This window comes from Megalobrama amblycephala, linkage group LG13 (genome assembly GCF_018812025.1).
Source record: "Megalobrama amblycephala isolate DHTTF-2021 linkage group LG13, ASM1881202v1, whole genome shotgun sequence".
Lineage (NCBI taxonomy): Eukaryota > Metazoa > Chordata > Actinopteri > Cypriniformes > Xenocyprididae > Megalobrama > Megalobrama amblycephala.
In genome coordinates, this window is record NC_063056.1 from 17,822,830 (window position 1) to 17,836,530 (window position 13,701).

The window sequence follows — 13,701 nt, forward strand, 5'->3', positions numbered from 1 at the left end:
GGTAACATGACGGCTCACAGACAGCAGCGGCATACCTGTCACTCAAGTGACCACGCCCTTAATTATGCAGAACTTTAAGGCTTAATATAATTTAAACGGATGAGCTATAAAAAAATTCACCCCCCTCAGAGTTGTCATGAAGTGCAAATTCGCAGTATAGACCAAAACCACAATATGAACCAGACTGTAAACATGTTTTTTTCTGCTGTAAACTTGGCTAATTTAACATGATGGTCAATGAGATTCTGCTCACTTCTGCAGCCTGTCCCTAGCGACCAGTCGATGAATTGCAGTTTAATTCACTTCCGTATTGGCTTCACGAGAAACAGGGGGAGGTTGCCGCTTGGTATGAACGTGCAACGAGAGTCAAGCCATTCTGTTACCAGTAACCATAGTGACAGTGACCAAAGTAATATGGCGACATCCATTCCGTCCACCTAAGCGTTTTTTCCAGCTGCTAGCGTACTTTTTCAATTGTTTTCAATGGAAACGCCGCGTTTTTTAAACGCCAGGAGCGTAACGAGGCGCTGAGCGTCTTTTTCACGCTCAAGCGCTGAGAGTTCGGCGTTTTTTACTGGTTGCCTCGAGTTGAAGAATGTTCAACTTTGAGTAAAACGCTGCGCTCATCACTGTCACTTTTTAGCCAGCCGTCCAATCAGAGTGGAGGAGGGGCGGGACAAATACAACACAGACCAACTGTCACAACATTCTTGCTGTACAACGACATTAACAAGCAAATTACGGAACAAAATGAATGAGAAATTAATATTGCTGGTCTCCGAAAATACATAGCAAGTCATTTCACATTGTGTCAACATTTTTATTCTGAAACAAATTACCTGCAAAATCAGTTATAAGTAACAGTGCCGCGGATATTCCGTATCATAGCAACAAAGCGTCCCAACTGAAAAATAACGCTGCGCTGCAGAAGCGCTCTCAAGCGCTCACAGAAAAAGCCTCGTCACTTTTGGCACGACAGGTACCGCGAGTTCATCCGTCAGATCTTCATTAATCGACAGACGCTTCAATGTAATCACTAGCTAGCCAGATGCTTTTAACCATTGCACTTGCGTCTCACGCCCTTTGCAGTGTCTCGCACATGACACAGCATTTGAGTCGTGTATAGAACACAAAACTGATGGGAGCGGCTCCGGTAGAGAACCTTCAGATGACACACAGCTCATATCTCTGTCGCTGTAAGTAACTGAAAGCAAAACCACACACAAAACCCCTTAGCGGAGCAGCTCTCTCGCACTTCACACAGCACAGGTTTTCCGAGAACGTGGTTGTGAGCACTGAAAATTTACGGGTGTGAATTCGGCTATAGAATTAATGCAGTTGTACCAAACACTATAGAATAACACTTAAAGGGTTCTACTGTGTGTGAACGTAACCATATTAAAGGGTTAGTTCACCCAAAAATAAAAATTCTGTCATTAAGTACTCACCCTCATGTCATTCCAAACCCGTGAGACCTTCATTTATCTTCAGAACTCAAATTATGATATTTTTTATGAAATCTGTGAAGTTTTTTTATCCCCCATAGAAAGCAACATATTTACCACATTCAAGGTCCAGATAAGTAGTAAAGGCATCATTAAAATAGTCAATGTGACTATAGTGGTTTAACCTTAAAGGGTTAGTTCACCCAAAAATGAAAATTATGTCATTAATGACTCACCCTCATGTCATTCCAACCCATAAGACCTCCGTTCATCTTTGGAACACAGTTTAAGATATTTTAGATTTAGTCCGAGAGCTTTCTGTCCCTCCATTGAAAATGTATGTACGGTAGACTGTCCATGTCCAGAAAGGTAATAAAAACATGATCAAAGTAGTCCATCAAGGAGAAGGGCTGGCTTCACCGCCATTCCCGATGCCCTTCGGGACATCAGAGGGTTAGTTAGAATTTTTTTAAGCATCGAAAATACTTTTTGGTCCAAAAATAACAAAAGCTACGACTTTATTCAGCATTGTATTCTCTTCCGGAATCCTTTCCATTGAATTGATTCCATTAAATTGATTCCATTGAATCCTTTCATCTGTCGGCGTTGGTAATGCACTTTTACGTTGCCGTGGTTGTTTTTGGCGATTAGGACATCCACAACATTTTGAAGCATTGAAAATACATTTTGGTCCAAAAATAACAAAAACTATGACTTTATTCAGCATTGTCTTCTCTTCCGGATTTGTTGTCAATCTGCGTTCACGACTCCGCTTCTTCTTCTTCTGTCGTGTTTTACGGCGGTTGGCATCTAGCTTATTGGTGCATTACCGCCCCCTTCTGCTCCGGAGTGTGGTTCACGACTCCGCAGTGAAGCTGCTGATGTAAGATGCAGCTGACGTGTTAACCGGTGCGCCCGAGCTTCGTTTACAGTCTGAGGGAGACGCACGCTGTATTCAAGCTATTCTACATTGTTTGTATTTTGGTGTTGCTATATTTTTTAAAATGGTGCATAAGTGTGCATGTCGCGGATGTCCTAATTGCCAAAAACAACCACGGCGACGTAAAAGTGCATTACCAACGCCGACAGATGAAAGGATTCAATGGAATCAATTCAATGGAAAGGATTCCGGAAGAGAATACAATGCTGAATAAAGTCGTAGTTTTTGTTTTTTTTGGACCAAAATGTATTTTCAATGCTTCAAAAAATTCTAACTAACCCACTGATGTCACATGGACTACTTTGATGATGTTTTTATTACCTTTCTGGACATGGATAGTGCACCATACATACATTTTCAATGGAGGGACAGAAAGCTCTCGGACTAAATCTAAAATATCTTAAACTGTGTTCCGAAGATGAACGGAGGTCTTACGGGTTTGGAACGACATGAGGGTGAGTCATTAATGACATAATTTTCATTTTTGTGTGAACTAACCCTTTAATGTTATAAAGCGACGAGAATACTTTTTGTGCGCAGAACAAAACAAAAAGCTCAGTATTGGCCGCCACTGTTCACGTGAGCAGCAGACGAAATTGTTGAATGAAGTCGTTATTTTTGTTTTGTTTTTGCACACAAAAAAGTCTCGTCGCTTTATAGCATTAAGGTTGAACCATTGTAGTCATGTTGACTATTTTACTGATGTCTTTACTACTTTTCTGGATCTTGAATGTGTAATTACATTGCTTTCTGGGGGATAAAGAAACTTCTCGGATTTCATCAAAAATATCTTAATTTGTATTCCGAAGATGAACGAATGTCTTACGGATGTGGACTAACATGAGGGTGAGTAATTAATGACAGGAATTTCATTTTCGGGTGAACTAACCCTTTAAGGACTTCTCTACTTGAGGTTTGCGTGTTCATTTCCTAACCTTCGCTTAAGTAAAGACATACAACATTCACCTAAATTGGCTGAAATGGACGTGCAGGGCAAGTGTTTTTTTTTTTCTTTTTTTTGGTTGAAAGTGGTCTGCATATAAATAAGTAATACTCCATGTATTTCAGCTGTGTTTTTTTATAGCACAAGCTCTCAATTATTCAAGATCAAACAAACAACTGCAGAACATCTGTACATTTAGCCCCCAGAATGTCTTGAGACCTATTATGTCCAAACCAAGAAAAAAAATTGAACTAAATGACGCATTTTATGAATATTTTTCTTGCATGTGTGCGTGATACAGTAGCAGCTCTGTCTGAGATGTCAGTGAGGAAGTCTTGCATACATAACATCATTTTCTCTTTCCTCCTAGATACATGCACACAACACATGATATATAAATGCTTGTGCAGTCTCTCCATCCCTCCCTTTTGTGCTCGTCTATATACCACCCTTCCCCCATCCTCACTCGCTTTCTCTTTCAGTGACACAGAAAAACCAACACCACCCTCCCTCTCTCATGCATTCACATACCCCCCCATACTCCCTTGGCACACAAATACCCATCTCTCCATCCCTCGCTCGATCTGTTGTTTTCATTGTATTTTTTAATCCCCCTATCTCGGTTAAACCTCCCGGGCCACCAAGAGTCTAGCATCCCTTCAACCCTTTCTTTCAACGCCCATCCGAATTTTTGGTAAATGAGTGCATCAAGTAATTATAATAATTTTCGGGAATTCCCTGAGAGTTTATGCTAAACTGAACAGATTACATTTGCAAAACCATTTTTTTTTTACTATTTGACTTTGTATATTGAGTGCATGTGGGTTTTCTCACAATCAATCACCTTTCTCTTAGTCACTGTCATTATGTGTTGTTGTGCACTCTAAATACAGTACATGTGTAAATCCCTCCATCTCTTTTTGTCTCTTGCACACAAACACCCACAGAGAGAGAGAGAGAGAGGGAGAGAGAGAGAGAGAGAAAGAGAGACACACAAGTTCATTCCTGATCATTGGGACCCTCAGGACCACACCATTTTTTTTTCTGTCATTCACCTTACTTAAATTAGACTGTATTGAGTTTTAAAATGGGACAATTAAAATAAATTCACCATTTTCCAATCCCCCCCAAAAAAAATAATAGCATATTTTAATAGCCATAGTTAGTATTTTAAACGAGCACACTCTGGATGGATTTCATTTGCCCTGGATGTTATGGATTTGCTATTTCTGCAGACTGAACATTTATTTTGTGTGGAAACGACATCGACGACATAGTTGTGGATTATTTTACCGCGAATTCTGACTGAGAACAATTAATTTCTGAAGTTTTTTTTATTTTTTCATTTTAATGAGTCTGGGCGTCTTTTCGCGCGACTGTGGACGGTGATTCAAGTTCTCAGCGGATTTCAAATAAAGAGTGAAACTGACGGATAGGCGTCGGGATTTGAAGGAGTCATCTCTCTCTTAAAAATCCCCTCAGGGATTCTCGCCTCTCTCTCTCTGAAGACCTGTTTCCCATCTATCCGCGAGCACAAAGACCGGGCGCACACTGGAACTGAAAATACTGTAGTTTTCTCTTGAAACCCAATACAGATCTCATCACTCAGGATGCAAACCGTTTTAACTCTCAGCGGTCTCAGTAATAGCATCTAATCGCAAACAAAATCACACGAGCGTGAGAGACGTGGAAACACCACATTAGGCTGCTGCAAATTAAGGTGGGCAACCCTTTTAAAATGTGCAATATAAAATTTTATAGCCTGCTGTGCGGTTAATTTGCCGTGTCAATTGGTCTGTGCGAAAATGTATGACAGTTTATTTATTATGCGAGGGAATCATGAGTCCATTCAAACAAAAGATCCTCGTAATGTGTCCTGGCGCCCAGACAAAGCGCTGGTGTGGTTGGATATTATTGCCATAAACAAGTAAAGTCAGTCAGAGAGAATGAGATCGATTGGTCTCGCATCGGGTCAACTCACATAAGTGCAATCAATCAGTTCTGGCCTATTTTGTTTCTGGTCATTTTGAAGGTTTCATCAATATCTGTTTGATTAGGATCCATTCTGTTGTGTGGATTATTGCATATTTATAAATACCTTCATAATAAGCTCCTTTAGCTATTGACACTAAACACAACTGAATACCAACACAAACAATGACCCCCAGTGACCTTTATGAACTTCCTTTGGACCCTCCTTTGGGCCATCTATCTGTTCTGAACCACAGCAGCACTGAAAAAATGTCCACTAGAGCAGAAAAGAATATGCTGTTTGACAAACTATATCATACCCTTATCATTGGTCTTTTATTGGACAATTATTTCAGATTTATTACTTTAAAGAGACATTTAAGGCTTTAGATATACATGGAGGTTATTAGTAATAATTAAAATGCTTTATTGATTGATTGATTGATTGATTGCATAGTTCAGTCCTAGTGATCAATGATCAGTATTAAATCAGACTACTGAATTAACAGGACTGACCAATTATTCAGTGTAACCCTACTTCAGATGTTACATTTACGGTGGAAAAATACTATTACAAGGACATGACACAATTTTTAGGATACACATATAAATATATCATTATTATACTCATGTCACTATGTGAAAATGTCATTTTTTTATGGTTTATTGCTCATGAAATGTTATAGAGATAAACCAAAGATGAATGCTTCTGCCTAGTATGAAGTGGGAAAAAAGTTTCAGTGAGATTAAAATGGCTTATTTTGGATGGGAAACCCTTGGCCTTGACATCATTACTACTCCTGGAAACCATTTTTGTATTTTGCATACTTCTGTTGTGGTTAATTATAGTGATGCTTAAGAGTAAAAAAATCGACATTAAGCATTATTCAATCCAGAATAGAAAAGAATGAAAAAAAGATGGAAGATGCTTTGTCCCTCTATTGTTCTGCACAAATGTTTTCTTCCTTGCTCCATTTCCTACCTCTCATTATTTTCCTTGCGTTATGCAATGCGAACCATCCTTAAAACAAGCTGACAGAATGCATCATGTTCAGATGTGCTAGCATTCCAGTCTGAGTCACAGTCTGCATGTTGAACCATTCCATAACACGTGAGTTTCACATTAATTTGGCTTTTATTTGCATTTGAGAAGAGGACATTTGTGATAATGCTGCACCAACCATACCACAATTCACCAGCTTATTGTCTTGACCCATGTGATGGAACCTGCAGTTTCTTTTTAATTTAGTGATGTGAGATGTGGACTGTTTTGGTGGGATTAAGCGGTCAGATGCATATGACAGACAGACATATGACTTTTTGAAAGGTTTCTGTTAACAAAAAGTCTATAGACAATTGTGTGATTCTGAGACATGGTTAGCTGTTTGTCCAAATAATGCAGGACAGGGAGTGGTGCAGAAATTGCACAAAGTATCTGTATTGATTATCTGTTTTTAGTGAGTTATAGCACAAATTAATAAGCAAATTAAAGTTTGAACTTTTTAGACTAGAGCTCACAGTCAGTCCATAAATTACAATAGATTGGCCCCTCATAGTGATAGTGTCATAGTGATGCTTAAAAGCATAAAACCTATCCAGGTCATAATCATTTTAGTGCAGTATATTCCCCTCTTGAATAATGGTGTTGAAAAGTATTGCATTTGATTATAAATGAAATTCAAGTTATAAAGTTATTGGAATGCAGCCTATGTAGATCCCATAAAAATAAATTAAGGAATATTTGGTCAATGATGAGTTATTACTGAAATTTGTATATACAGAATCTGATGAAGTCATTATGATTTTAGAATGTAGGATCATGAGGTCATAATTTAAATCAATGTAAAGACCCTGATGATGTCATAATGATTTTTACCATCTTGAGAATAAGATTTCAAAATGTATAGCCTCAGATGAGGTCATACTTATTTTGTAAATGTCTGATGAAGTAATAATGATATTAGAAGGTATGATTTTGCAGTGTGTAGCACCACAAAACCCCATAATGATTTTTCACATGTATCGAGATCTAATGGTTGCTAAAGTGTCCTCTTAGAAAGCTCTTCTTTTAACATTGATGATCTAATCGCTTAATCCATGTTGTTTCCCAGTGGATCTCAGTCCTGGTAATGAAAATATGTGTGTGTGTGTGTGTGTGTGTGTGTGTGTGTGTGTGTGTGTGTGTGTGTGTGTGTGTGTGTGTCTTCTTAACCTACTTTAAACCTATTCCTTGTTTCTCCTGTTATTTCCATATGTTATTCCCTTTTCCTCTTTGCTACATTCTCCTCCTTCTTGCTCTGGTTTGTCTGGAGTCTTTGACATTTAAATGATTTTTCATCCTTTTTTCCCACATCAAAAGATAAAAATCAAATAAATAAATCAAATCAATTTATTTTCATTCAACCTTATACACAAGTGAAATGATGAGTGAAAAAGTGTGGTCCACACTCTCCAGTTATTCACAGGTCAACATAACACATATAATGTACAGAATGAAAGTCACCATGAAATCAAAATGAACACTTCTTTTATAGAATATTGCATGCATTGTTTATTAAAAATGATTAATCTGTGTACATTATTTAAAAAAAAAAAAAATCACTTGCCCTTGTGATCTTTAATCAAATTCCCCTCCCTTTGGCAGCGACATCTCTTCTCTTCTCTGATCACTACTGGTGACAGGGCGGGACAACCTGTCACTCACATTACATCACAGCAATAGCAAACCACAACTATCCAATAAATTCCTGATCAACAAAATCTAGCCCCGCCCTACTTTTTTTTTTCCTTACTCGAGAAGCCAGTTTACTCGGATACACAATAGGGAAGAAAAACTCGCAACTTCAATTTCATTTATACATAATATATATGCAATACACAAATTTACAAAATAATATACTTAAAAATAAATCAGTATATAATATAATATAGAAATCAATTTCAATAAATATTAATAAATATTGAAATAAGTTTCTGAGATTTTAATGCAACATTTATATATATAAATAAAAGTAAAAAAGTTCAAATCTGTTTTAATAAAAAAAAAAAAAAAACACACACACCCCTGTAAGTGATGTATAGAGTGCCTCAGGGATGACACATTTTTGTAGGCAAAACCCGGAAGCGAGTTAGCATTTTAGGACTTCCGGTTCCAACGCTGTAAAGTCTATGGGTTTTTTGAATGGGTTTTTGCTAAATCGCCTGAAATAAGGTCTGTGGTTAACAAAGCCTCTAAATACTTTCACGTTTTGATCTATGACATAAAACACACCAGTTATAACCCACTTGTGATTTTTTAAAACTTTTACTGTGTCTTAAAATCGGCGGTTGCTAAGAAATTGCTAAAATGGACTACTTCCTTTGGCAGGGACTTTAGACGTCATCATTAAAAACGGGACATTTGGACAGCATTTCTCATGAAAAAGTGGATAAGTATTCATACACAGCGCAGATCATAATCAGCGAGCATGTTTTTAAATAAAGTTGTTTTTTAGATAAAGTTTGAGGAAGCCTGGTGGCAGTGACGTTGATCCGCGACCATGGTGTGCTGTAGTCCGTTTATAGCCAACTGTTATCCTTTTATATCTGACGACTTTATTTAGGCTTCAAAATCTTTAAATGTTGTGTTAACTTGTAAAGATTATCTTGATAGACAAAACGTGTAAGTGTCATAACCCTTTGTTAAACACAGAGCTTATTTTCTGCGATTTTCCAAAAGTCTATGGGAAAAATGCATAGGCTTTCGATCGAGGGAACCCGTGCGCCGCTAACTTCCGGGTTGGCCTACAAAAACGCGTCATCCCTGGGGCACTCAATTATATAGCTGGCTCACAGTCCAATCTTGGTGTTTTCTCTTAAAGCTGCAGTAAGCGATTTCTGAGAAACACTGTTAATATTTAAAATCAACCCAAACAAACACACCCCTCCCTACATTGTTCCACCACCAAACTGCATGAACACGCAATGCAAAATAATGCTACGTGAAAAATAAAGAGAAGATGACAAACGAACGACAAGGAAGAACAAAAAAAAGCATACAGTACACGAGTATATACAAGCAAGAGTCTGTTGTTAGACAAATAATAGCTATGTTTCCCTCCAAAGTTGCAAATTTTACTGGAATATCGCATAAAACATTTGCAAATAAAGCAGAGTTTCCATCCAGTGAGTCGAAAATCACTTCCTGATAAACTGGCGCTAAATATCACTAAGAAAAGTAGGAGAAGCCATTGTATGTAATCATTTTCGTATATAATAAATTACTTGCGTCTCAGAGCACGCAGACGAAACGCAATAAACGTGTTATCTTGCTTTTGGAGGCAGATGCTGCTGTTTGGAAATGCAGTCTTGTAAGATAGTTCCGGGTGGGAATTATAGCGAACCACTCTGACGACAGACTTTGCTCAGGCATTTCAGAACAACCAAAACAGCATTTCCGATGCTGTGTGACGAGATCTGCTGGTTAGTCCAGGTCTGCCGTCCCATCATGCAAATCAAGTCACATGATTTTTTTGATGCGTTTCAATCGTAGTTTATGCGCATGTTTTCTTATTTCCTTCAATGAGCGCATACGTTTTTAATGCACATTTTTACAATTTATCCGCATCTTGGCGTTTCTGTCCAGCAGTTTGATGCGATGTCCCAAAATACACATAAAAATAAGTGGATGGAAACAGACTCTCAAAACTATGCTGTTACTATAGCTAACATTACAATAACAGCGGGTTCTGTAAAACATAGCAAAACCAATGTTACCCAATATTACTAAGCAGCCTCCCTGCAAAGGTTTCTCCAGTGCTGGAAAGCTTTTCTAATGTTTCTAATCTTTTTCCAGTGATATTCCTCTTGCCTTTTCTCTTTTGTAATGTCTCTCAGTCATCTCTTGCTCACTCTCTCCCCACCCCCATCACCCCCCTACTGCTGATTGGCTACAAATGTGTTGTGGCGCTCAGTCCGATCCACTTTTAATAGCGTTTCTCAGAAATTACTTACTGTACCTATTAATAACCAAATGTTTCTCAACCATTACAGACATTTGAGAAAGACAGAGGTGATTTACTGCAGTCATGGCAGCCATAGCAACTGTCCCCAACTATGCCCCATCGATATGGGTACGGTTATGCCATGCCATTCCTCGCCTGGACTTGACCCTGCAGACCCGGGACAGCGTGTTCACTCCAGACAGCTGGGAGTATCAGCAGGTAACCCTCTCGCCCTCACTCACGCTCACGTCTCCCCAGCCCTTTCCCTGTTTCTCACTCTCAGAAACAATTTTCACATCTGACAGCTGGTGGTGGGCAGTGGGCAAACTCATCTCTTGGAGCGACACACAGTTATTTCTGTCTCGCTCTCTATTTTCTCTCCTTTGTTTGCACCCTCTCATTTTGTCTAAATTATATCATATATATGCAATATAGTGTGTGAACAGTCAGAAATGTCTTTTTTCTTGCTGTCAGAAATATTTACACATTGACTCATATCTCATTCCTCCAGGACTCTTACACGTTAACACACACTCTCAGAGAGATTAAACTGGAGTGTTATAGTCAAAACCATTAAAAGCACTTTTCTGTCTGCAGTTTAAAAAAGAATTTACTCAGAATTGTATCTCGCATTATCTAACAATCAGTGGCTAAAGAATCATAAACTTGCAGTATCAGAGACTAAAAACATGATGGACTGATGTAAAAATAATAACTCCATTATGTCAGAGATCCATTTATTTACATAAGTGTGTTTCCACATCACTAACTTTTTGATAAAAGATATGATTATATATGTCTAACACATTCAAGGAACCTTGAAGCAGTGAATGTGACTTAAATGAGGGTGTGTACATTCCATTTTGGTTTAGAAAATATTAAATATATAAAATATTAGTAGTTATTTTTTATGTAACATTAGTTCTGGTTTTCGAATTTGAATCCAAGTTTGTGATTCAGCCATTTCAGACAGGCTCTTAGTCTATTGAAGGTATTTCTCAATAACATACATGAGCCGTTTTGTCACTGTTGTGTTTTCACTTGAGCCTGGTATGGCATAACACGATGACAAACCGTTTCGGCCCGTAATTCTCGGCACGGTTGTCTAATCGTGTTGAATCGTGCTTGTAGAATTCATGAAGTGATGTCGCCACTCAGGATTGGTCACTTGTCTGTTCCCTGGCTACCAGTTTCTCTGTAGCTGGCTAAGCACTCTATCTGAGTGACGTAAACACAAATTAATCATAAAATTAAAAAATATATATCTGATCATCCTCCATAACATGGTCGCTATTTACATATCATCAGCAAACCGTTGCATTACCAAGGCAATGACTGATGCTTTTGTATTACATTCCAGAGAGCGGCTGTTATCAGCCCCACAGTGGAAAATGAAACCGTAACCGTACCAGCTGGCCCGGATTGGCACGGAATAGAATGGTTAAACAATGAGAACCGTTCAGCCTGACAGTGGAAAAGTGGCTATAGGTTATGTAGGTTACCATTATCTTTACACCAGTAGGTGGTGACAAGTAACTTTATGATTGAGTCACTGATTCATTTATTCAAAAGATTCATTTAACCACACTCATTCATTCAGGTACAAAATGGGACGATCTATATGAATGAGTCATTGAATAATTCACTCAACCAAATTATTCAGCATTCAGGAATGAAACACAACTACTGTGTGTTGTGCTGTGGCTTTGTTTGGAGCTTTTCTTTGTTGACAGAGCAAAATCAGAGATAGCAACTGGCAATATTGTGTCTATTAGTTACTAAATTATTAATATCTTGTTTATTGAACTCTTGTATAAAAGCCGCCTCCTTGTTGCTCCAGTAACTTCTCAGAAAGTTTATTGTTGCTAGTTCTAACATGACATATGAACTTAACTAGCAAATATAAGTTTTAGACAAATCTGACTGAGACACATCTTTTGCACTTAACAAGCACATATAAACATATTTCAGTTCTGCTTTAAAGGTGCCATCGAATTGAAAATTGAATTTACCTCAGCATAGTTGAATAACAAGAGTTCAGTACATGGAAATGACATACAGTGAGTCTCAAACTCCATTGTTTCCTCCTTCTTATATAAATCTCATTTGTTTAAAAGACCTCCGAAGAACAGACGAATCTCAACATAACACCGACTGTTACGTAACAGTTGGGATCATTAATATGTACACCCCCAATATTTGCATATGCCAGCCCATGTTCAAGGCATTACACAAGGGCAGCCAGTATTAACGTCTGGATGTGAATCATTAGACTAGGTAAACAAGCAAGGACAACAGCGAAAAATGGCAGATGGAGCAATAATAACTGACATGATCCATGATAACATGATATTTTTAGTGATATTTGTAAATTGTCTTTCTAAATGTTTCGTTAGCATGTTGCTAATGTACTGTTAAATGTGGTTAAAGTTACCATAGTTTCTTACTGTATTCATGGAGACAAGAGCCGTCGCTATTTTCATTTTTAAACACTTGCAGTCTGTATAATTCATAAACAACTTCATTCTTTATAAATCTCTCCAACAGTGTAGCATTAGCCGTTAGCCACGGAGCACCATCAAACTCATTCAGAATCAAATGTAAACATCCAAATAAATACCATACTTACGCGATTAGACATGCTGCATGACGAACACTTTGTAAAGATCCATTTTGAGGGTTATATTAGCTGTGTGAACTTTGTTTATGCAGTGATAGAGTCGAGAGCTCGGGAGGGGGCGGAGAGCGCGCGATTTAAAGGGGCCGCAGCATGAATCGGCGCATTTCTAATTATGCCTCATAATAGGCAGTTAAAAAAATTCTTAAAAAAATATATATGGGGTATTTTGAGCTGCAACTTCACAGACACATTCAGGGGAAACCTTAGACTTACTGTATATTACATCTTGTAAAAAAAAAACGTTCGATGGCACCTTTAAGAGATTAAAGCAGAAATTGTGCATGCTGTTTGATGCTTCTGATTCAGTGTGTAATCTTTTCTGTAAAAATGACTTTCTCCTCTCACAATCTAAGTATGCAGACTTGCAGAGACAGCTATAAGTATGTCACTGAAATTGTAGGATGATTGCCCACAAAAAGTGCAAACACTTGTTGATTTTAAGTATAAAACAATTTAGTTTAAGTTGATTACAAAATAACCAGATGCACACAAATATTAGTAATTTACAAATGTAGGGAGATCGCCTCAATTACATCATTTGCAGTGCTGTATAGTAGCGGGCGATCAGTGCAGAGCTCATTTAGCACCGTTTGTTTGCTGCAATTCTATGATTGGTGGATATTTCACTGCAGCATCATGGGTAATGTATTTCTTTACCAAGAATTGCACTGTGAAATATTAAGATAAAATAATATGACTTTAACGGAAGTATATATCATTGATAAACAGCCTCAGAGCTT

At 37.9% G+C, this 13,701-nt stretch overlaps 1 protein-coding gene across 4 annotated transcripts in view; it reads left to right on the top strand.

The window, feature by feature from the left end:
• Nucleotides 1–4,288: 4,288 nt before the first annotated feature.
• Nucleotides 4,289–13,701, top strand: part of ttyh1 (tweety family member 1) — a 34,332-nt gene continuing 24,919 nt past the window's right edge. Inside the window, exons 1-2 of one of the 4 annotated variants that reach the window (XM_048152684.1) lie at nt 4,289–5,048; nt 10,331–10,500. In XM_048152684.1, the coding sequence (XP_048008641.1) occupies nt 10,366–10,500 (135 nt within the window). In that variant the 5' untranslated portion in view covers nt 4,289–5,048; nt 10,331–10,365. The remainder of the gene's footprint in view (nt 5,049–10,330; nt 10,501–13,701) is intronic. The other 3 variants (XM_048152683.1, XM_048152686.1, XM_048152685.1) reach the window with 3 other exon arrangements.